Source organism: Pantherophis guttatus, chromosome 1, assembly GCF_059756535.1.
Source record: "Pantherophis guttatus breed Tessera chromosome 1, ASM5975653v1, whole genome shotgun sequence".
Lineage (NCBI taxonomy): Eukaryota > Metazoa > Chordata > Lepidosauria > Squamata > Colubridae > Pantherophis > Pantherophis guttatus.
The window spans coordinates 262,251,474-262,270,830 of NC_142063.1; the positions used below are offsets into that span (position 1 = coordinate 262,251,474).

The 19,357-nt window shown below is 37.9% G+C and overlaps 1 protein-coding gene across 2 annotated transcripts in view; it reads left to right on the forward strand.

The window, feature by feature from the left end:
* UTRN (utrophin) overlaps nucleotides 1-19,357 on the forward strand; it is a 370,975-nt gene that overhangs the window by 61,388 nt on the left and 290,230 nt on the right. For both annotated transcript variants that reach the window (XM_060692261.2, XM_087882841.1), the window contains exons 8-17: nucleotides 1,064-1,179; nucleotides 2,046-2,200; nucleotides 7,722-7,925; nucleotides 9,607-9,788; nucleotides 11,422-11,572; nucleotides 12,305-12,424; nucleotides 13,381-13,482; nucleotides 16,404-16,511; nucleotides 17,620-17,799; nucleotides 18,476-18,645. In XM_060692261.2, coding sequence (XP_060548244.2) covers nucleotides 1,064-1,179; nucleotides 2,046-2,200; nucleotides 7,722-7,925; nucleotides 9,607-9,788; nucleotides 11,422-11,572; nucleotides 12,305-12,424; nucleotides 13,381-13,482; nucleotides 16,404-16,511; nucleotides 17,620-17,799; nucleotides 18,476-18,645 — 1,488 coding nt within the window. The remainder of the gene's footprint in view (nucleotides 1-1,063; nucleotides 1,180-2,045; nucleotides 2,201-7,721; nucleotides 7,926-9,606; nucleotides 9,789-11,421; nucleotides 11,573-12,304; nucleotides 12,425-13,380; nucleotides 13,483-16,403; nucleotides 16,512-17,619; nucleotides 17,800-18,475; nucleotides 18,646-19,357) is intronic.

Genomic DNA, 19,357 nt, shown 5'->3' on the forward strand with positions numbered 1-19,357 from the left:
TGGCACGCGTGCCACAGGTGGCATGTGGAGCCATATCTGTGGCCACATGAGCATTGCCCTAGCTCAGCTCCAGCGCGCATGTGCGTGCCAGCCAGTTTATTTTTGGGCCTTCCGGGCCCACTGGAAGTCGGGAAATGGGCTGTTTCCGGCCTCCGGAGGGCCTTGGTGGGGGGAGCCATTTTTACCCTCCCCAGACTCCTAGAAAGGCTCTGGAGCCTGTGGAGGGTGAAAAGCATGCCTTCTGGTCCCACCGGAAGTTGGGAAATGGGCCGTTTCCAGCTTCTGGAGGGCCTCCGGGGGGGTGGGAAGGCCATTTTTGCCCTCCCCAGACTCCAAGAAAACCTCTGGAACCTGGGGAGGGCAAAAAACGGGCCTACCGGGCCCACCAGGCCCACCGGGCCATCACGTCCAAAAGCGGGAGTCGCATAGGGGGCGTTGTGCATGCATGCATGGGGGGGGGGCGGGGCGCATTGAATTATGGGTGTGGGCATGTGCGCACATGACCCCCCCCGCTTTTGGCATACGACAGCAAAAAGGTTAGCCATCACTGACATAGGCACTGTTGAATATTACAATGCCTTATATCAGGGGTATCAAACTTGTGGCCCATGGGATGGATGCATCACGTGCTGGCCAGCCCCACCCCCGTTTTAACGAAGGGGGAAAAAGTTGCAATACATCACGTGACGACAGCGTGTCATTGCAAGTTTGATACCCCTGCCTTATATTATTGGCTCCCCCAAATCTCTTAATTTCATGTTTTTATATTAAGAGTGAAGAAACAAAAGCAAATAAATAATGTATCTAGGAAAATCTGCTCTGTTGGAAGGAGCCTTCTTATTGAAGTAGGGGGCCTACATTTCCAGGGAATGGTTATGTAATTTCCCAGTTTTTCTCTCCTCAAAATATCAGCAATTGTGTAGAATTTGATGTCTTCATAAACTATTTACTTGGGTTTATTGTTATATGTAATGCATACAAGTGTTTTGTTTTATAGTATGAAAAAAAGTATGCTTTCTTGTTTTTTTAAAAAAATCATTTATTTTTCTTCTAATTTTTTTAGACCTGAGCTCTTCAGCTGGGATAAAGTCAACAAAATGACTCAACATGAAAGATTAGAACATGCCTTCAACGTAGCTAAAAAATTTTTGGGAATAGAAAAATTGCTAGACCCTGAAGGTATAAATATGATAATACTGTATAACTGCTATATAATTTCTTTCTGTTAGAGGTAGAGAATATTAAAGATGAAAGGGGGCAGTGTTGCTCTAGACAAGAAATTAGGGACCCCTTACCTGTGGCGTTACGCAGTTTTGCAGCACAATTGGGTGATTTTAAGAGCATTCACAAGATTACAGAGCTGAATTTAAGTAGAAAAATGACTGATTCTTGCTCAGTTTTAATGATTTTTGAATGGTTAATTATTTAAGGAACATCAGAACAAAATTAACTGCTAGTGACTGCATGGATACATACTTCTTATATTGACTAGTCCTCTGCATTTATAAAATATAAATGAACAAAATAGCAACTTTTTCCACAAAATGAAGCAAAATAGTCACATTAATCTCTCTTAAAACACCAATCACTAGCGAAAAGCAGATTGGAAATTATAGCGATATGCTACATTGCTAGTCAAACTATCTTGGCTCCCTAGTGGTCAAAAAAGTTTCAAAATAAATGAAATTGGGCCCATGTCCAAGACATAAAATAGGTTTGTCTGCCCTTGTTGTAGGTGTTTAAACATTAATAGAGAGTTTGCATATCCTGCAGTCACTCATGTTGTGCTTTTTAAAAATTGATTTAAATCCATCTGCTAGTATAGTTATGATGGTAAAAACATGATAATGGAGAAGTGATGGTTCTCAGTTTAGTGGTTCAGGTTTTGTACTTGTTTTGCTGAATTATTGTTTTGTGGGGAATAGCTATTTTGTGGATATGGACTTGAAGATAATGAGTGTAGTTTTATGGCACTGTCATAACTTTAGCCTGGAAACCTTGCATAGCCCTCAAATAAGTATCCCATTTATATGTTCTGTTTTCAGATGTTGCTGTACAGCTTCCTGATAAGAAATCCATTATTATGTATTTGACATCTTTATTTGAAGTCCTTCCTCAGCAAGTTACTTTGGAAGATATTCGAGAAGTAGAGACTCTTCCAAGGAAATATAAAAAGGAATGTGAAGAAGAAGATATACAGGTGATGCATATTGATGACTCTAATTTTTCTTTCACAGTACTGTATTTAATTAGTTTTAAAAATATATGCCTCAAAACAAAATTTTCCAGGACAGCTTACCAGTATTTTACAATCATGACTGAACATTGAAAAGAGTGAGTAAAATATACAGAACATATTAAATGCAGTAAATATGTGTGTGTGTCTGTGTGTAATCATATATAAATTAATATTAACTCACAACCATGATAGCTATAAGAAATGTGAATTTAAATTCTCAGAATACCTAGGAATCTAGGAGTCGAAATCCACGCATCTTAAAGTTGCCAAGGTTGAGAAACCTATCTCATATAATTACATTCTTACTGCTATTGGACTTAATAAGATTCTGAAATAGAATTCACAGTGCTTTACAGCCCTCTAAGCAGTTTACCAGGTCAGCCCTATTGCCCTCAAAATCCTCATTTTACCCATTTCGGAAGGATGGAAGGCCGAGTCAACCTTGAGCTGGTCAGAATCGAACTGTCGGCAGCTGGCAGTCAGCAGAAGTAGCATGCAGGACTGAAGGGACTTCCTTTTCATCTTTGTTTATCATTAATATACCATAATATCATGTGCAGTTTTTCTCTTGGTTCTCTTGTTTTCAGGTTGGTGTTTATCTTTCCTTTCTTCCAATGAGAATACATTTTCTCTTCCTCTTGATAACCTCTTTTTGAAAATTGCTTACTCTCTCAGTTCTCCCTTCTACTGCACATTCATGCTCTCTGACTCCAGTTCTCTCCTTTCTCTTGGTCACCAACACATATTTATCTTTTCTCCTTTATCTTTACCCAGTTTACTCCTTTATCTCTTCTAAAGTTGAACAGAGCTTTGGATTCTAAGCCACAAAAGTGCTCTGGAGCTGGCAGGATGTGCACAAAACATCTGTCGCCAGTTGCTCAAATCCATCTTTTCTCAAGACAGCGAGGGAGGGGGAGAGTTACTTTAAGGAGTTTGAGAGCATGCTGTCCCTTTGAGCTCCAAAGCACTTTTTTGTTTTGAATCTTAAATGCTGCATAGCCCTAATCGCTTCGTTTTTCGTTTTAATGCTCTCAAGCTTATTCCATCCTTGCCTTTTTTGCTTCTTAGATCTTATAAACAGATTCTGATCTTCTTTTCAGAATTTTCATTTTACAGAGATTTGTTTCTCAGTGATATTTTTGCAGCAGATCTACAAGTATTCATTTTCTCATTTGGGCTTTTACTGTATAACACGTTTGATTAATAATTTCTCACTTCTTAGTATTTTGGTGCTGCTTTCTATGGTTTCCTCAGTGATACCATCCTTAATTATCCTTTTACATATTTGCTAACCGTCCAATATGCGATGCAAGATGACTTAGCTGCAGTCTGTCCATGAACACCAGCATTGCTGTTTACATTAATCGATTTCGGATCTTCCCCACCTTGGTGTCTTGCAGATATTTTGGTCTGCATCTCTCCCAAAGTATACAAAGTATTTATCTCAATATGGGAACAAGATCATGCTAAGTGACTCCACCTCAGTATTGCATGTTTTTGCAATCCCCGCCAACCCAGTTTTTGTGTTATTTCTTGTTTGTGGATAGATAGCAGCAGCTAAAGTACATGGTGTGCAGTCAGTATTGAGAGCAGAACAAACAATCATGTTTGGGAAGGTAGTTGGTATAAAGCTTTTACGAGTTTAGTACTAAGCCTTCATCTTTTGTTTTCCAGAGATAGCAAATCAATGACTTCCTGTATGCACTTAATTTTTTCCTTCCCTCATTTGTTAGTGTTTGTTATTCCCCTCTACCTCATCACATTTCTTCAAAATGTATTTTCCTTTACCCTGCTCAGCTTTTTCAACACCACTTTGTCCTACTGCAGTAAAGTTGTTGTTTACCGTTTTCCTCTCATATTTTTATTCCACTCTAAAATTTTGATTTCTTCATCCTCTTACTTCCAGTCTTGATGGTTGTGATTTTCTTTTAGTTATCACAGTAACTGGGTAATCTTAATTCTCTCAGACTGCTTTTCTGTATCTGAAATGCGGCTATTTGTAATCTTCTCTTTGTGGCAGTGATTTGTGCCATTCTTTTCACTAACTTCTTTTCTCCCTTTTTAAGAAAAAAAAAAAGCCTTTAACTTTCCATCACCATGATCTTCTACATTTGAGAATATTTAAATTTTGCTAGCTGTTCCCTGTATATAATAGGCATGGGCCACCTGAGGACACTCCAGTAAGCCTTCAAACATGTTTTGCAATTTCCAAAATCCACTTTGCCTTTGCATAGCTAAAATTAGATGACACCAAACTTTTGTGAAGTGATTTATGACTGTTTCCTATTACAAATAGAGAAATAAAAGGTGTTAAATCTTTGGATTGACTTAGTGCAATGTTTCTCACTGTAATTTTTAAGAAGTGTGGACTTCAATTTCTATAAGTCCTCAGGCTGTAGTTGAAGACTTCACATTTTAAAAGTTTTTAAGATAGAGAAACACAGCTTATTGCATACTAAATGATCAACTGCTTGAACTGTCCCTCCTTTGTAAAAAGCTGGTAACAATTACTATTTTCCTGTATATTATAATGAAATGATCAGTTTATAATACATAATAAGGATAGTCCAATACACTCATATCTTTTTATTGCAAATAAGAAACTTTGAACGATAAAAATTCTTTCCTGGCACTTTGCTGTAGTATTCACAATTCAGTGCAGCCATATATTTTCTTAAAAAATAAGTGCGTTGGAAATTATATAACTGTACACACAGAGAGACAGTAAATTGTTGATGCACACAAATGTACTGAATAATTTTTTTTTACTTTGTTTTGAGAAGTTGCTAGGATTAGAAATTAAGCCAGTTAGCTTGGACATTTTTGCATTTGATGTTCCAATTCATTTTCAAAGGAGCTAATCAGATTCTTGCCATTCCGTGACTGAAACATATACTTTTAATGTATATTTTTAATGTATAAATTTAAAAATTTGAAAAGGCAGAGGAGAATGAAATGCTCAAAGATGTTTGACTTCATAATTATTAAGGAGTAAACGGAGGATGAAATGATTCAGATTTATAGTGTAGTTCAAAGAGCTTTGGGGGTCTAAACAACTCCCATTATTTTTAAAGCATTAATTTTGAGATTACAAATGGGCAAACAAGGCCTATTTAATCACAGCACTATAATCAGGGCCGGATTTTCCTATAGGCTAACTAGGCTTCAGCCTAGGGCCTCAAGATCAAGAGGGGCCTACATTCAAATTGTTAGCAAAATTAAAATTACACTTTCACTATAGGTGAAAGGGCCTCATAAGTGGAATAGCCTAGGGCCTCTTTTCATCTAAATCCAGCCCTGACTATAATAATGCTGGGTATTTTGTAAATAACAAACACAAATTAATGACATTCTTCGAAGTATATTTATCATTTACTTGTTTTCCTAATGACCAAAAAATTGTAAACAAAGTTTCTGCTGCCACCTGCTAACATCTTGCTTCTTGTTAGACTGGTTGAAAAACATTCAGTGTGTGTACTATTTAAAGTGTTTGAAATATCTGAAGGGATTTTTGCCAGGCACCTGTCAGAGATCCTAGCTGATAACAGGTTTGTGGTTACATACCATGCTTAGGCATCCGGAAACTTGACTTATGATAGACATTCATACTTGAAATAGATAGGATATTTTTTACAGATGAAGTCTCTACATAATGTAGTACTTATAAAACATATTGGGCTATGATTTCAATTTTCAGTGTGAGCTACACAGAACATTTCTCTTATGAGCAACGCAGTTTTAGAACACCGAGTTGCATTTGCTTTGAATTTTTTACAGGGTTTTATTTAAAATAAAGGATTTCTCCATGGATTCGTGAGGGCAGTTCCCACTTCTGTCCCTATGAGTGTTTAAAAATAGTTTCTTAAACAGAAGTAGGAAATAATCTATCCAGATAAAGATACGTTTCCATTGCTTTTTTTATATTTATGTGTGACTTTTTCCTTTTCTAGTGACTCCATGTGAATTCTTTCAGTGATGGGTTTCAAAAATTTTTACTACTGGTTCTGTGGGCATGGCTTGGTGGGCGTGGTATGGCTTGGTGGGCATGGCAGGGGAAGGATACTGTAAAATCTCCATTCCCTCCCAATCAGCTGGGATTTGGGAAGCAAAGAATAGATGGGGGCGGGACCAGTCAGAATTTTTACTACCAGTTCTCTGAACTACTTAAAATTTCCACTACCGGTTCTCCAGAATTGGTCAGAACCTGCTGAAACCCACCTCTAAATTCTTTGGCTAATTATTGTTTTGCCAATTATTCTGTTTGTTTTTTTTAAATTTAGAGCATTTGATAAATTTACTCTACTAGCTATTACTTTAGCAACAGCTGAGTTTCCCCTGGATTTTGCTAGTAATTTCACTATATGTATGTGTATATATATCAGGTGCCAACATAAGTAACTTCCTCAACTGGAAATGGAGTCTAATGTATTTCTCTATTTGGCTCCATATATCTTACTTTTACCTGAATATTGGTGTATAATATCATATAATAATTTTAAAACTGACCCTGGCAAACTCACTTTACAATTGTAGGTTCATTTCTTGAATTAGTACTTTTACAATGTAAGTGTATAGTATATTTGCAATAATGTAAGAAATTATGAAAGGAATATGATTAGAACCCTGAAAATGAAAGTAAAGTTCCCAAAACAACTTTGTTCCCTAGCCAAAGATTGTGAACTCTTGTAAATAGAATGTATCATATCATGCTAAACTTAGAATCCACACCTTTGTTTGGGGGAATGTACAGAATTTGGATGGAGATGTATGTGGTCTGGAAATTCTAAAACATGGACACAAAAGCATGAGTTAACTTTTTTTTTTTTATTGTATAGCAATTCATCTTGCAACTGTAGCAACTTTGGGCAACTGACAAGATTAAAAATTTAAATAAAAAACCCAACCAGAAACAGTAATAATAGATATGTATACTGTCAGCAAAGGATAACAATAATGATAATATGTTCCCCGACAGGCTTTTTTCAAGAGGCAACTGGGCTTCCTTTGTTTTTCCTTGAAGATGCTTCTTGAAGTTCAGTTCTGAACTAAAGAAGCTTCTTGGATGAGAAGTGAAACATCTTCAATGAAAAACAAAAAAAATCTAGTTGCCTCTAGAAAAAAAGCACCTTTGGAATAACCATGACCTTGGATGACCGAGAATCTCCATAGATGGTCATAACATTAGCACCTATCTATTTGGTGTTTAGTTAATTGTGCTGAACTTTTGAGATTTTCCTCTCCCCCACCAAACAGGCTGTTTTATATGTGGTTACTGCTTATATCATGGTCCCATAAGATATTATAAAAACTTGCTTTTTTTTCCAAGAAGATACGAATAGCATGATGCTTTAATCTGTCGTCAAACTGCTTTTATATTTACATACTGTTACTGCTACAATAAATTGTTCCTATATGGAGGAACATCTGTGTTGGAAAATAATTTCGTGAGAAGAGGCCTTCAGTTTGGTTTTTCTACTTGCAGTGTGTGACATCTGAGGTTGATTGTGCAGTTCTAAAAGCAGAAGCATCTAGCACCTTGACTGAAGTGGATATGGACTTGGACAGCTACCAGATAGCTCTGGAGGAAGTTCTCACTTGGCTGCTCTCTGCAGAAGATGCCCTCCAAGAGCAGGGAGTCATATCTGATGATGTTGAGGAAGTGAAGGAACAATTTACTACGCATGAAGTAGGTGGCTGGGGATGATGGGGAATTAGATTTGAATTGTTTTTTTTATTAAGTAAGTAATTAAGTTCTCTTAATATTTTATTTTATAGTATTTACAAGGATATACAAGTATACAGATGGGAAAAAACAAAAGTTTTGGCCACTTAAATGTTAAGAAATTTGTTACCACATAAGCGTCTGTGGATTTTACTACAGTAGAATAGATCAGAGGTCCCCAACTCCCAGTCTGTGGGCCAGTATCGGGCTGCAGCGTGCCAGAAACTGGGCTGCACAAACAAGCAAAACGCCATCTGTGGGATGCAGGCAGCATGTGAAACCATGCTCCCTCCGGTCTGTGAAAAAAAACTCTCTCCACAGAACCGGTCCCTGGTGCCCAAAAGGTTGGGGGCCGTTGGAATAGACGATAGAAACTGGAGACATGAAAACTTTTAAGATAATATATTATCTTTAATGTGCCCCAAGTCCTGTTTTTCATTCATGTACGAGATGGAGCTGACTGGAATAAGCTCTGTGTTACTGTTGTTGCTGTTATTATTATGAAAAAAGAGGTTTCCTTCAGAACTGTACCTTTATTCATGTTAAAATTCATGCAGTTTTAGTCAAGATACTTTAAATTATAATATAACCGACTGTTATCTTGATTTGTATTTGTATATTTTGCTGTTGTAGTTTTAAGATAAAAAACTTCGAAATAGGGTACTATTGTGTATTCACCTCTAAATCTATTCTCTGCCTTAATATTCACAAGAAACTGAGATGCTTGCTGTGTTCCAGTATTTTAATCAAAAAGCAGTTATTATTAAAGGACACATTATCGTGGTGTACTTATTTAAAGCTGAGTGTTTATTTTTAGCCTCGGTATGATATATACTACAGTTGTTACTATGAACTGACGATCTTTTTTTAAGTCTTCCATTTATTTCTTTTGGAAACTTCAGCTCTCATTCATTAATTCTTAAAAATGGCTGGTCTCTGAAGAATGCTTACTATAAGAGGCTGGCTAATATAGTTTCCACTTGATGGTCTTTCTATTCCACAGATGATGAGTTAGGTTCTAATTAAGGCCTCAGAAACCTAGATTTTTCCCTTCACCCATCCAGAAAATGCTACAAAGAAACTTGGGGATTTTATGGATTAAATTTGCTTTGTGTAGTTGCTCATCTTAAATTGCATCCAATCCTCTCCTTAGAGTTGGCTATAGTTTCCTAACAACAAAGGATTCAAGAAGGTACCTAGAGTTGCTTCTTTTACTTTTACTTTTTTACCTTTTAATATCAGCCGGACATAAGAATATGTCAGACCAGTACTGTACTTGTTTGCTTTTTACCAAGCGTCATCTGATTGAGGAATGATTTTTATTTATTTATTTACTTATTTATTTACCCACCACAGTCTTAGTCTGAATCAGAATTGTCCTCACTTCCAAAATGAAAGGGAGCTAATTGAAATTAGGACCATCATGGAGCCAAATGGTTAAATGGTCCTGTCCATTCCATAAAACCAATCTGAATGAGATTGTTCTCTGCCTGGATGCTAAATTACTGTGGGCTATGCCTCTTTTGAGATTTGTTACTTATTGTATAATGTTGCCAATTATATTTATGTTTGCAAATAGCTGGCAGTTAATGCAATAGTTGAGACAATGTTTGCTTTAAGTTACATTAGTCTGAACTTTTTATAGGCATTTATGATGGAGCTGACAGCACATCAGAGCAGCGTGGGCAGTGTGCTTGAGGCTGGTAGCCAACTGATAGCCCAGGGCAATATTTCAGTAGAGGAAGAAAATGAAATCCAGGAACAAATGAAATTGTTGAATTCTAGATGGGAGCGTCTCAGAGTGGACAGTATGGACCGCCAATCCTAGTAAGTGGCATGATTTACACATGTTTTATATACATGGTCTAGTTTTCCAGTTGTGATGTAATATATTAAGCTCTTTTCTCTGTTTTTAAGGCTAAACATTTTTTTAATGTTGATATTTTTGAAGAGTCATCTAAATCATCTTTGCAAAGAGGAAAATGAAAAATGAGTTGGATATGTTTGAAAATGGGATGTTTCAAATGGTCTGTGTCTGTCTGTCTGTCTGTCTGTCTGTCTGTCTGTCTGTCTGTCTGTTTCTCTCCCTCTCTCCCTCTCTCCACATGCATGCATGCACACATGCATACATACATATATTGGTGCGTTCTTAAAAACTTATTTTGGTTTCTAAATTGAATATCTTACGAACATTAAAAGTAGAACCATATGTTCTTGAAAATAAACAAAGGTCTATCAGATCAGTCAATCATCCCTGCCAATAGCCCTGTTGACTAAATCTTGCAGTAAAGCTGAAACATGAATCTGTTAAACTGAAATTTGATGTCCAAGGCAATTTGGCTAAAACATTAATTAGCAATAATTGTATGTTGATAGCACAGATCTGTAGCGTACAACTCCCACCCCGACTAGAATTTCTTGTCTAGATTTAACATTTTCCACAAATTAGAGAATATGTCTCAAGCTGCATGTCAGATAAGGATTTGAGGTAACAAAAAGCAGTACTGTATAACACATAAGATGGTTTAAGCATATGAGCCAAGCCACATGATCATGCTATAGAGGAGAGAACAAAGCAAAAAGCATGTGAGCTAAACTAAGCCACAACATCATGAGATGGAGGAGATGGAGATGGAGGAGAGCATTAAAAAAAGCAAAATTTTATAGATTACTATTAGATCATTTTGTCTGGAAGACAATTCATTTCCACTTCTGATTGAAAATTTAAAACTATCCTAAAATATTTTTTTTGAAAGGAACTTTTTTATTAGGATAGTTCTTAATGCCAGAGGATAGATTACAATTCAACACAATTTAATAAATCCTAACTTTAAGTAGTTATTTACAGAATTGGTTGATTAGTTGATAATTCCATTTATTTACCATAAAGTATCTTTTGAAATTGGGCAAGTGACCATTATACTTGAATAAACAGGAGTTTCTGCAACAGGGATCCCTCAATAACCTTGTAGAATAAGTTTGGAACAGGTTTGTTCTCCAGATAGAATTTGCTTTCACCCAGTGGTGGGTTGCTACTGGTTCACCCTGGATTGGGCAAACCGGTAGTGATGGCCGCGGGAGGCTCCACCCACCTACCCGGACATCTCTGCACATGCGCAGAAGTGTCATGCGTGCCCATGCCCATGAGCGAACCAGTAGTGAACGAATTTGAAACCCACTACTGCTTTCACCCATAGATATATGTTAATTGTATTTTTCCTTAATTATATATTTGTACCATCCTACTTTTCAAGGATTCAGATTTACTGAGATCTTAATCTTATTGATTGTGTTTGTGTTATAACACAGTTATACTTGATCAGCATGCTTAGTAATTTATTCCACAGAAAGCTAGGATTACCAAGTTGCCTGTATATGTTATGATTATACTTAGGCAGAATTTGTGAACTCAGGGCTCTTTGGATGAATTACTCCTCTTTTTTGTCTGTGACTTGGGCAGCCTCCATGATGCACTGATGGAGCTACAGAAGAATCAATTGCAGCAGCTGTCTGACTGGTTGACTGTTACAGAAGAACGCATTCGAAAGATGGAATCTCAGTGCTTAGTTGAAGACTTGGAGACCTTTCAACAACAGATGGATGAACATAAGGTATTTTTACCCCTTTCTATAAGGAAACAATAGGGGAAACCCTCTAACACTTTAATTTCTTGGTTACAACTAAATGAGAATTGTTATATTTTTAAATAAGTCCTGAATTCTCTTATGTTATGATATCATGTTGTGGTTAATGGGATTCAGCAGCATTATTTATTTGGAATCTTATATTGTTTCTTGATTTCCTTTCCTGTTATATATATGTTATATATATAATTCATATGTGATATGATACAATGCATATTTTTTCCTTGAAGAAAGACTTCTGTTGAAGGGAAATATCATTTTCTGATCATTTAGAACAGGAGTGTTAAACTCGATTTCATTGAGGGCCGCATCAGGGTTGTGTTTGACCTCGGGGGGCTGGGATGGGTGTGGCCAGGATGGGCATGGCCAGGTTGATGTCACTCGTGTCAGGGGTCCTATGGTGGCCTGAGCACTCTGCCAGTGAAAACGGGCTCCCAAGCTCTGTTTTTGGCTGCGACTTACTCCTGCAACTCGCTGCCAGTGAAAACGGAGCTCCAAGGGCCAGTCCTTTGCTGTTTCCAGCTGTTTCCAAGCTCCTGCAAGCCAGATCTAAGCACACCGTGGGCCAAATCTGGCCCACAGGCCTTAAGATTGACACTCCTGATTTAGAATGTTGCCCCTAAGAAAATATGGCTTCCATTCTGTTCTCTGAACTTTCACTGCATCTGATCTTTGTAACATTGGAATACATTCTTTCAGGGACTCCAAAAAGATATTGAAGCAGAACAGGTTAAAGTCAATTCGTTGACTCACATGGTGGTCATTGTTGATGAAAATAGTGGCGAGAGTGCTACAGTTCTATTGGAGGATCAATTGCAAGTAAGTGGATGTTATTATTTTTTTAATTATATTGTGTATCCCATACTGGTCATTCTGAATGGAGTCATGAAAGTGAATGTTTTCAAAAATGTTTTATGTATATATTGGTTAGATTTATATCCTGCCTTTCCTAGGAGCTCAGAGTGGCTTACATGGAAAGCCATCTTCATGAGTTGCATGGCATGAACTGTTCAGGATTTTTAAAAATAAATTCTAGTTATCCAAGATGCTTAGATGTTCATTTAAATATAAGCTGAATATTTACTTGTGAAAATTAAAAAAAATACTTTATGAATGGATGTATATACGTACGCTGGGTAGTTTTTAGAATGGCAGTCAAATTAAACATTGTTTATTTTGAAAGGGAATGATGTGATGAGTATGTACCAAATGTGGGTGCGAAGTTTCCAGATGTTGGTCAACATTGAACAAAAAAAAAAAGAATTACTTGTAGCACTGAGAAGGTATCTAGATTAGAATGGGAAAAGATGATTGGCACATTCAGGAACACTTGAGTAGCAGCTGTCAGCAATTATTTCAGGAAATTACATCTTTTTGCAGGATTGTATATGCAGTGTGATCTGAGAAAGAACAAGTTGGTTCAGGGAGATGCTGACAGGTGTGTGCTGAATACCCTTCAGAAACCCTTCAAAGTTGCACAGTTCAGTTTTACTGTATTTCAATCCTGTTGAGATTAAATAAATAACCATAAATCTAGATTCTGTCCAGTTAGCTTAGACTTCATTATTAGAATCTTCCAAACATAGCAGTCCACTTAAATGGTACAGTTTTATTTCTTAGATTTGATCTTAATTGAGAGGCCATTCCAAAGTTGGTATTTTTGTATAAAAATAATACAAAAGGCTAAGTAGGTGTGATTCTATTAATTTCGATTTTCTGTCTGCTTTCAGAGGAAACTGTATAATATAAGACTTTTTTTGGGGTGTTATTTCCAGAGACTTGGTGAACGCTGGACTGCGGTTTGCCGTTGGACTGAGGAACAATGGCTCAAATTGCAAGAGATGAATACCTTGTGGCAAGAATTGTTGGAAGAACAGGTTAGTGATGGTAATCCCACCAATTCCTGCTTCTGTCACTGAGTGAGTCCTGAATGGCCTGCACCTTCCCTTCTGGCAGGAAAATGACTGCTGCTGGGAAGTGAGGAAGTGAACAATTGTGCAGGTGGCCAGAAAGCTGTAAGTGAATGTTAAGAGAATAACAGAAGAACAGAGTTGGAAGGGACCTTGGAGGTCTTCTAGTCCAACCCTCTGTTCAAGCAGGAAACCCTATACCATTTCAGACAAATGGTTGTACAATTGTTGAAAATGAGGATCACATGTCTGCAGCAATGTGGCGGTGGCACTGAAGCAGAAGTCAACTGGCTGTGCTGAAGCTGTCATGACTTTCCCAAATTTCATTCCCTCAGGAATAATGAGTCCAGGCACTCTGTAAATTAACCGATTTGAGGTATCTTAATTGAAAGGTTTTGCCTTTTGATGCATTGATTTGCCCAGTGAAAGGTTACACGCCTGAGAATTTTAGTAGTATATAGATTCTCTACATTATAAAAATCTGAAAAGGGAATTGATTTCCTTTCATATTTTTAATTCTATTTTCTTTGATCTCCTGAAGCTATGCCATTATTCAGGTGTAAAATTAAACTGTAGTTTTCATCTGAACCAGACAAAAAGCATCTATTAGGTCAAAGATGAACTTTTAACTCTCCAGGGTGATAGGAAGCCTATTTTTGTTCTCTAAAAACCTTAATTGGTTTTGAGATCCTAGTTCATTTTTGACATGTTTTTTTAAAAAAAAGAATGGCATTCTTAAGACTCATTAGAACAAATGGGGTTAAACAGTTAAACAGTTCTGCCAGTTTTAAAAAATATTTATATGTAAGGATGTTTTAATAAATGATGTATTTTTCCCTCAAAATGTTTTCTTTTCAAAACCTGGCCATTTTATTATTAGTGGCTAATATTCATTTATTTACTGATTAGATTTCTACCCTACCTTTCCTCCAGGAGCTGTACATATAAATCCTTCTTCAGATTTCTCCCATTTTAACTACTATTTTGTGTAGTCCTTGTAGTAAGTGTGACTGGTCCAAAATCACTAAGTGAATTTCCATAGCTGAGAATGGGTTTAATTTAGATTTCCCTGTTTCTAGTCCAAATACAAGAACCAAACAGTACTGAAATTCATACAATAATCACCTTTGGTGGCACAGTGGTTAGAATATAGTACTGCAGGCTAACTCACTGCTCACTCCAGGAGTTCGATTCTGAACAGCTCAAGGTTGACTCAGCATTTCATTGTTTCGAGGTTGGTAAAATGAAGACCCAGATTGTGGGAGGCAATATGCTGATTCTGTAAACTGCTTAGAGAGGACTATAAAGCACTATTAAGCCATGTATAAGTTTATTTATGTGCTATTGCTATAATCATCATGGGGGATGTTTGGGCCTGACTTGATAAAAATGTAGTTTTTATTTCAGAAAATTGCATCAAGTAATGGTATTTATGAGTGAATAAAATTTATAGTGTCTAAAAGTTTTGTTTTTTTTACTATCAAAACAAAAAAAGTAGCTGCCTTGCTGTCTATGGTAGCAAATAAATCTAAATATTGGGTATAAATCATGTCTAGGTACCAAAAGATGACTTCAGAAGAACTCAAACATGAAGTACCTAGACATTATACCTTATAGTAGATGTGAATAATGCTACTGCAGTATGAGATAAATGGCCTCTCCTGCTATAAATAATGTGAGGATCAAACAGAATTAATTGAATTAATTTAAAGATAACTTTAAGGTTAATGACAGTTAATAACTTTAAAAAATAGTGTTTGGGAAGACTGAGCCAAACCAGCACCAGGATGAAAAGCAGACTGATCCTTGCCATAACTTGGTTCAAAAAAAGTGTATGGGGGAAGAAAACATGGGAGAGAAATGAAAGGTCTGGTTTTAAGATTCACAATAAATCTGCTTCTTACCTCTTATTACTCAGTTTTGTCTCTGTTTTCATAATCGTTCATGTTCTCCTTTTCCTCCCGTGTACATTTTTGTCCTGCTTGTCTCCCAAGGAGCTAAGGAAAATTACAATTTACTCAATCTCATCCATGAAAGTTAAGATTTACCAGAGTTTAACATTGACCTCATTTTTCTGTTGTTGAGTAGGAATAAACAGAGTAGAAAATAGGGATTAAATATTTGGGGGGAATTTCATTTTGCTTTCTCTGAATGATATCTTTTCATAATTTTTGTTTGGGTTGGGTTTAATGCTATGGTGGCACAGTGGTTAGAATGCAGTATTGCAGGCTAACTCTGCATTTCCACTGCCAGGAGTTCGACCCTGACTGGCTCAAGGTTGACTCAGCCATCCATCTTTCTGAGGTTGCTAAAATGAGGACCCAGATTGTTAGGAGTAATATGCTGACTCTGTAAACGCTTACAGCAGAGTTCCCCAACCTTTCTGGGTTGGCAACTTGACCGGGAGGGGCAGGCACCTTTATGTGCATATACGAATGGAGCTGCGAGCGCACATGAACAGGGCCGTGAGTATGGAGTACTCATGGTGATGCTAGTGTGAGTGGTGTGTGTGTGCGCATGCACACATGTGCACGCACTGGTCAGCCATTCATGCAGCCTGGTGGCCAACAGGTTAGGGACCCCTGGCTTAGGACCCCTGGCTTAAGCACTGAAGCAGTATATAATTCTAAGTGCTATTGCTATTATCTCATGAATATCTAGCAACTGAGTTGTAAGACATTCCTACCCAATCATGGTTGTTGCATGTAGCATGATACCTATTATGTTGAAAATGGAAACAACCCATAATTTTGTGTGATTGTAACTTAAAAGGCAGCTTGATTATTGTTATGATTCTGGGGTCTTGTTTATGTATGATGCAATGGTGGTGGTGTATAAAATATAGGGGAATTAAGTAAGTATATCTGTGGATGTACTTTTTTCTTCAGTGTAAGTTGAAAGCCTGGTTGGTTGAAAAAGAAGAGGCTTTAAGCAGAATACAGACATGCAACTTCAAAGATCAAACAGAGCTGGGTGCAAATGTTCGAAAGCTGGCAGTAAGTATCACTTTCTTGTATTGTAAATCTAATAAATTAATAAATGAGCAAATAAGCCTTATTTATTTGTCAGACATACCAGAGAAAGTGTGTGTGTGTGTGTGTGGGGGGGGAGAGAGAGAGAGAGAGATTTTTAAGGCAGAAGTTGTTTCTGTTGCAGGCATAGATCATGATCAAAAACTTTCCCACCCTTTGAAACAATTTTGGTTTTTACTCAAGGAATGCCTCTGTAGTGATATTACCCATAATGTTTTAAATGGCAAAGTCTCTTCTTATGTGGGAAATTCTATTAATATTTCCAAGGTTCAATGCAGTGGAACCTTTGAATGGTAATAGCGGCCTGGAACTCATTATTTCTGTAACCACTCAAAATAACATTGCAGCCTCATCTCTCCAAACCTCCTATTTCCCAGATATATAGGTAGCCCTCACTTATTGATTGCCTTGATCAGCAGTCATTTGAAGTTACAAAGATATTGAAAAAAGAGACTTACAACTGCTCTTCAAACTTAGGCTATTTCAGGTTGTTGTGATTTGGGTGCTTGGCAGCACAGTGCATTTACTGCGGTTACAGAATCCTGATGTCACATGATCACCATTTGCAACCTTCACAGTTGGCTTCCGACAAGCAAAGTCATTAGGGAACCAACAGGAGATCATAAGTCATGATCATGTGACATCATGCTTAGCAATTGTGGGTGATTTGACTATCACACTCAGAATTGACATTGAAATTGTCATGGTTCCATGATATTTCACTTTTTACAATTGCATTGTGTAGTGGCAGAGTCGCCACTCCCCATTGCGGTCGGTAAGTGTGGATTACCCGTATTGCGCTTCAGTTCCCATATTTTCAGCATGTTCTGTGAATTTGGGGTACAGCCCATTGGAAAACAGGCTGTTCTAGCAAGTATTCAAAATAAACAGTCTCTGGTGGAATGGATATGAATGTTCTGGAAGCTCATCTTTCTCTGCCCATAATTCCTATTCTGTTGGAATTTACAAATTTACAAGCATCTTACAGTCTAAGAAAGTAGCTGTTCCTGTGGGATATCTGAGCAAAAGACATTTCTCTAAAATGACATGGCTGTTGTTTTTTTACTGTCAGAGTCTGAAAGAAGACATGGGAAAGAAGCGCCAGATGTTAGAGCAGCTGAATGAGATGGCCCAGGATTTGGCACAGCTTCTTAACAACAAGAAGGCATTAAAAAAAATTGACAGTAATCTTGAAGAACTCACACAGAGATGGGACAATTTAGTTCAGAAACTTGAGGATTACTCTAATCAGGTACCATCCAAACACTACCTTCTCTTTATGTTTTGGTTGGGGCTTCATCTCAGCTCCTTCTCCCGGGCGACTCACAGGTAGCAAGAAAACACAACGGGACACATGCAGGGTCTTCAGTGAAGTTGGTTTAATGCTTAGCAGGAGCTCCGGAACAACGTTGAGCGCTATAGTAGTTTAAAGTTGGTGCTACGAACAGCGGCTACGTAGCGCCCTTCATACATTTGCTCCACCCCTCCCTAATTTACTGGTCGGAGAGCATTCAGCTGTGACAGGCAATCATGCACGCCCCTCTTCCAGGCGCCTCGTTCCTGGGAGCGCCCCGGTCACTGCCCCTCCTCCGCCGTTCCCTAGCCCGCCACCCCGGCCGCAAAACCCCGGTGCCACCACCACCACCACTTGTGAGTTTCTGTGTTCAGCATCTGGATGCAGTCCTGCGTCCTCGTTTGCTTGGTTTGCTGGGCGCAGTCTTGCAGTATCAGGTACGTGTGCCCATTCTCTTTCTCCTCCTCCCCATCCCATTATTGTCGAGCGCAGGCTTGGGCTCGACACTTCATTTGGATATGAATGTTGTGTTTCTGTTAATTGCATTTGTGATATAAACAAGGTTGTCATTCATTGAAGTTTTTCCCCAGCTTCATTTGATCACGATTGACCCCTGTCTCCATTGTTCCTTCAGGTTACTGAGGCAATTGTAAAAGTTGGAATGCCCCAGATTTCTCAGAATGTTCTCACCGAAACAATCCTGGTCAAGAAACAAAAAACAGCCCAGGACATCCAAATGGAACAGACTCCACCACCTCTACCAAAGAGGCGGCAAACTGGCCTGGATACTGAAATGAGAAAAAAGTAAGATGACATCTTGGTCTGGGAACATCATTCCTTTCTCACCGAACATAGGACTGTATTATTAACAAAAAATATTTTCTTTGCTTGCAGCGCCATTACTTTCCCTTATAGGCTGATCCATTTTCTTCCTTCACACATTGGGTGTGGTCCCTTTGTGACACGCCTCTTTTTATTACTATTAACCTTCTCGTCGTTCCTATCACCCATCTCCTCCCACTTATGACTGTATGACTGTAACCTTGTTGCTGGTATCCTTAAGATTTATATTGACTGTTAGATATAACTATCATTAAGTGTTGTACCTTATGATTCTTGATGAATGTATCTCTTCTCTTATGTACACCGAGAGCTTATGCACCAAGACAAATTCCTTGTGTGTCCAATCACACTTGGCCAATAAAGAATTCTAACTGAGTTAATTCAACTAATTGGTGTTAAGAAAATCAAGACTTAGCCCAGAATGTACCTCAGGTTATTTCCCAGATGTGTATGTTGATTACTGATGAAAGCAGTCAGTTGCTTTAGAATCAGCAGTGGGGAGGGAGCAGTGGACAAACTGCTTTAAGCCTTTAATGGATGGTGTTTATCTCATTGCTTCTCTGGGTGTGATGTTTCCCAATTTCAAAGTACAGCCATCTTCTTTGGTCATGGGGATGAGGGCTGGTGCAACAACAGCTGTAAGAATCTTCTTGCCGCCATTTTTCAGGAAATA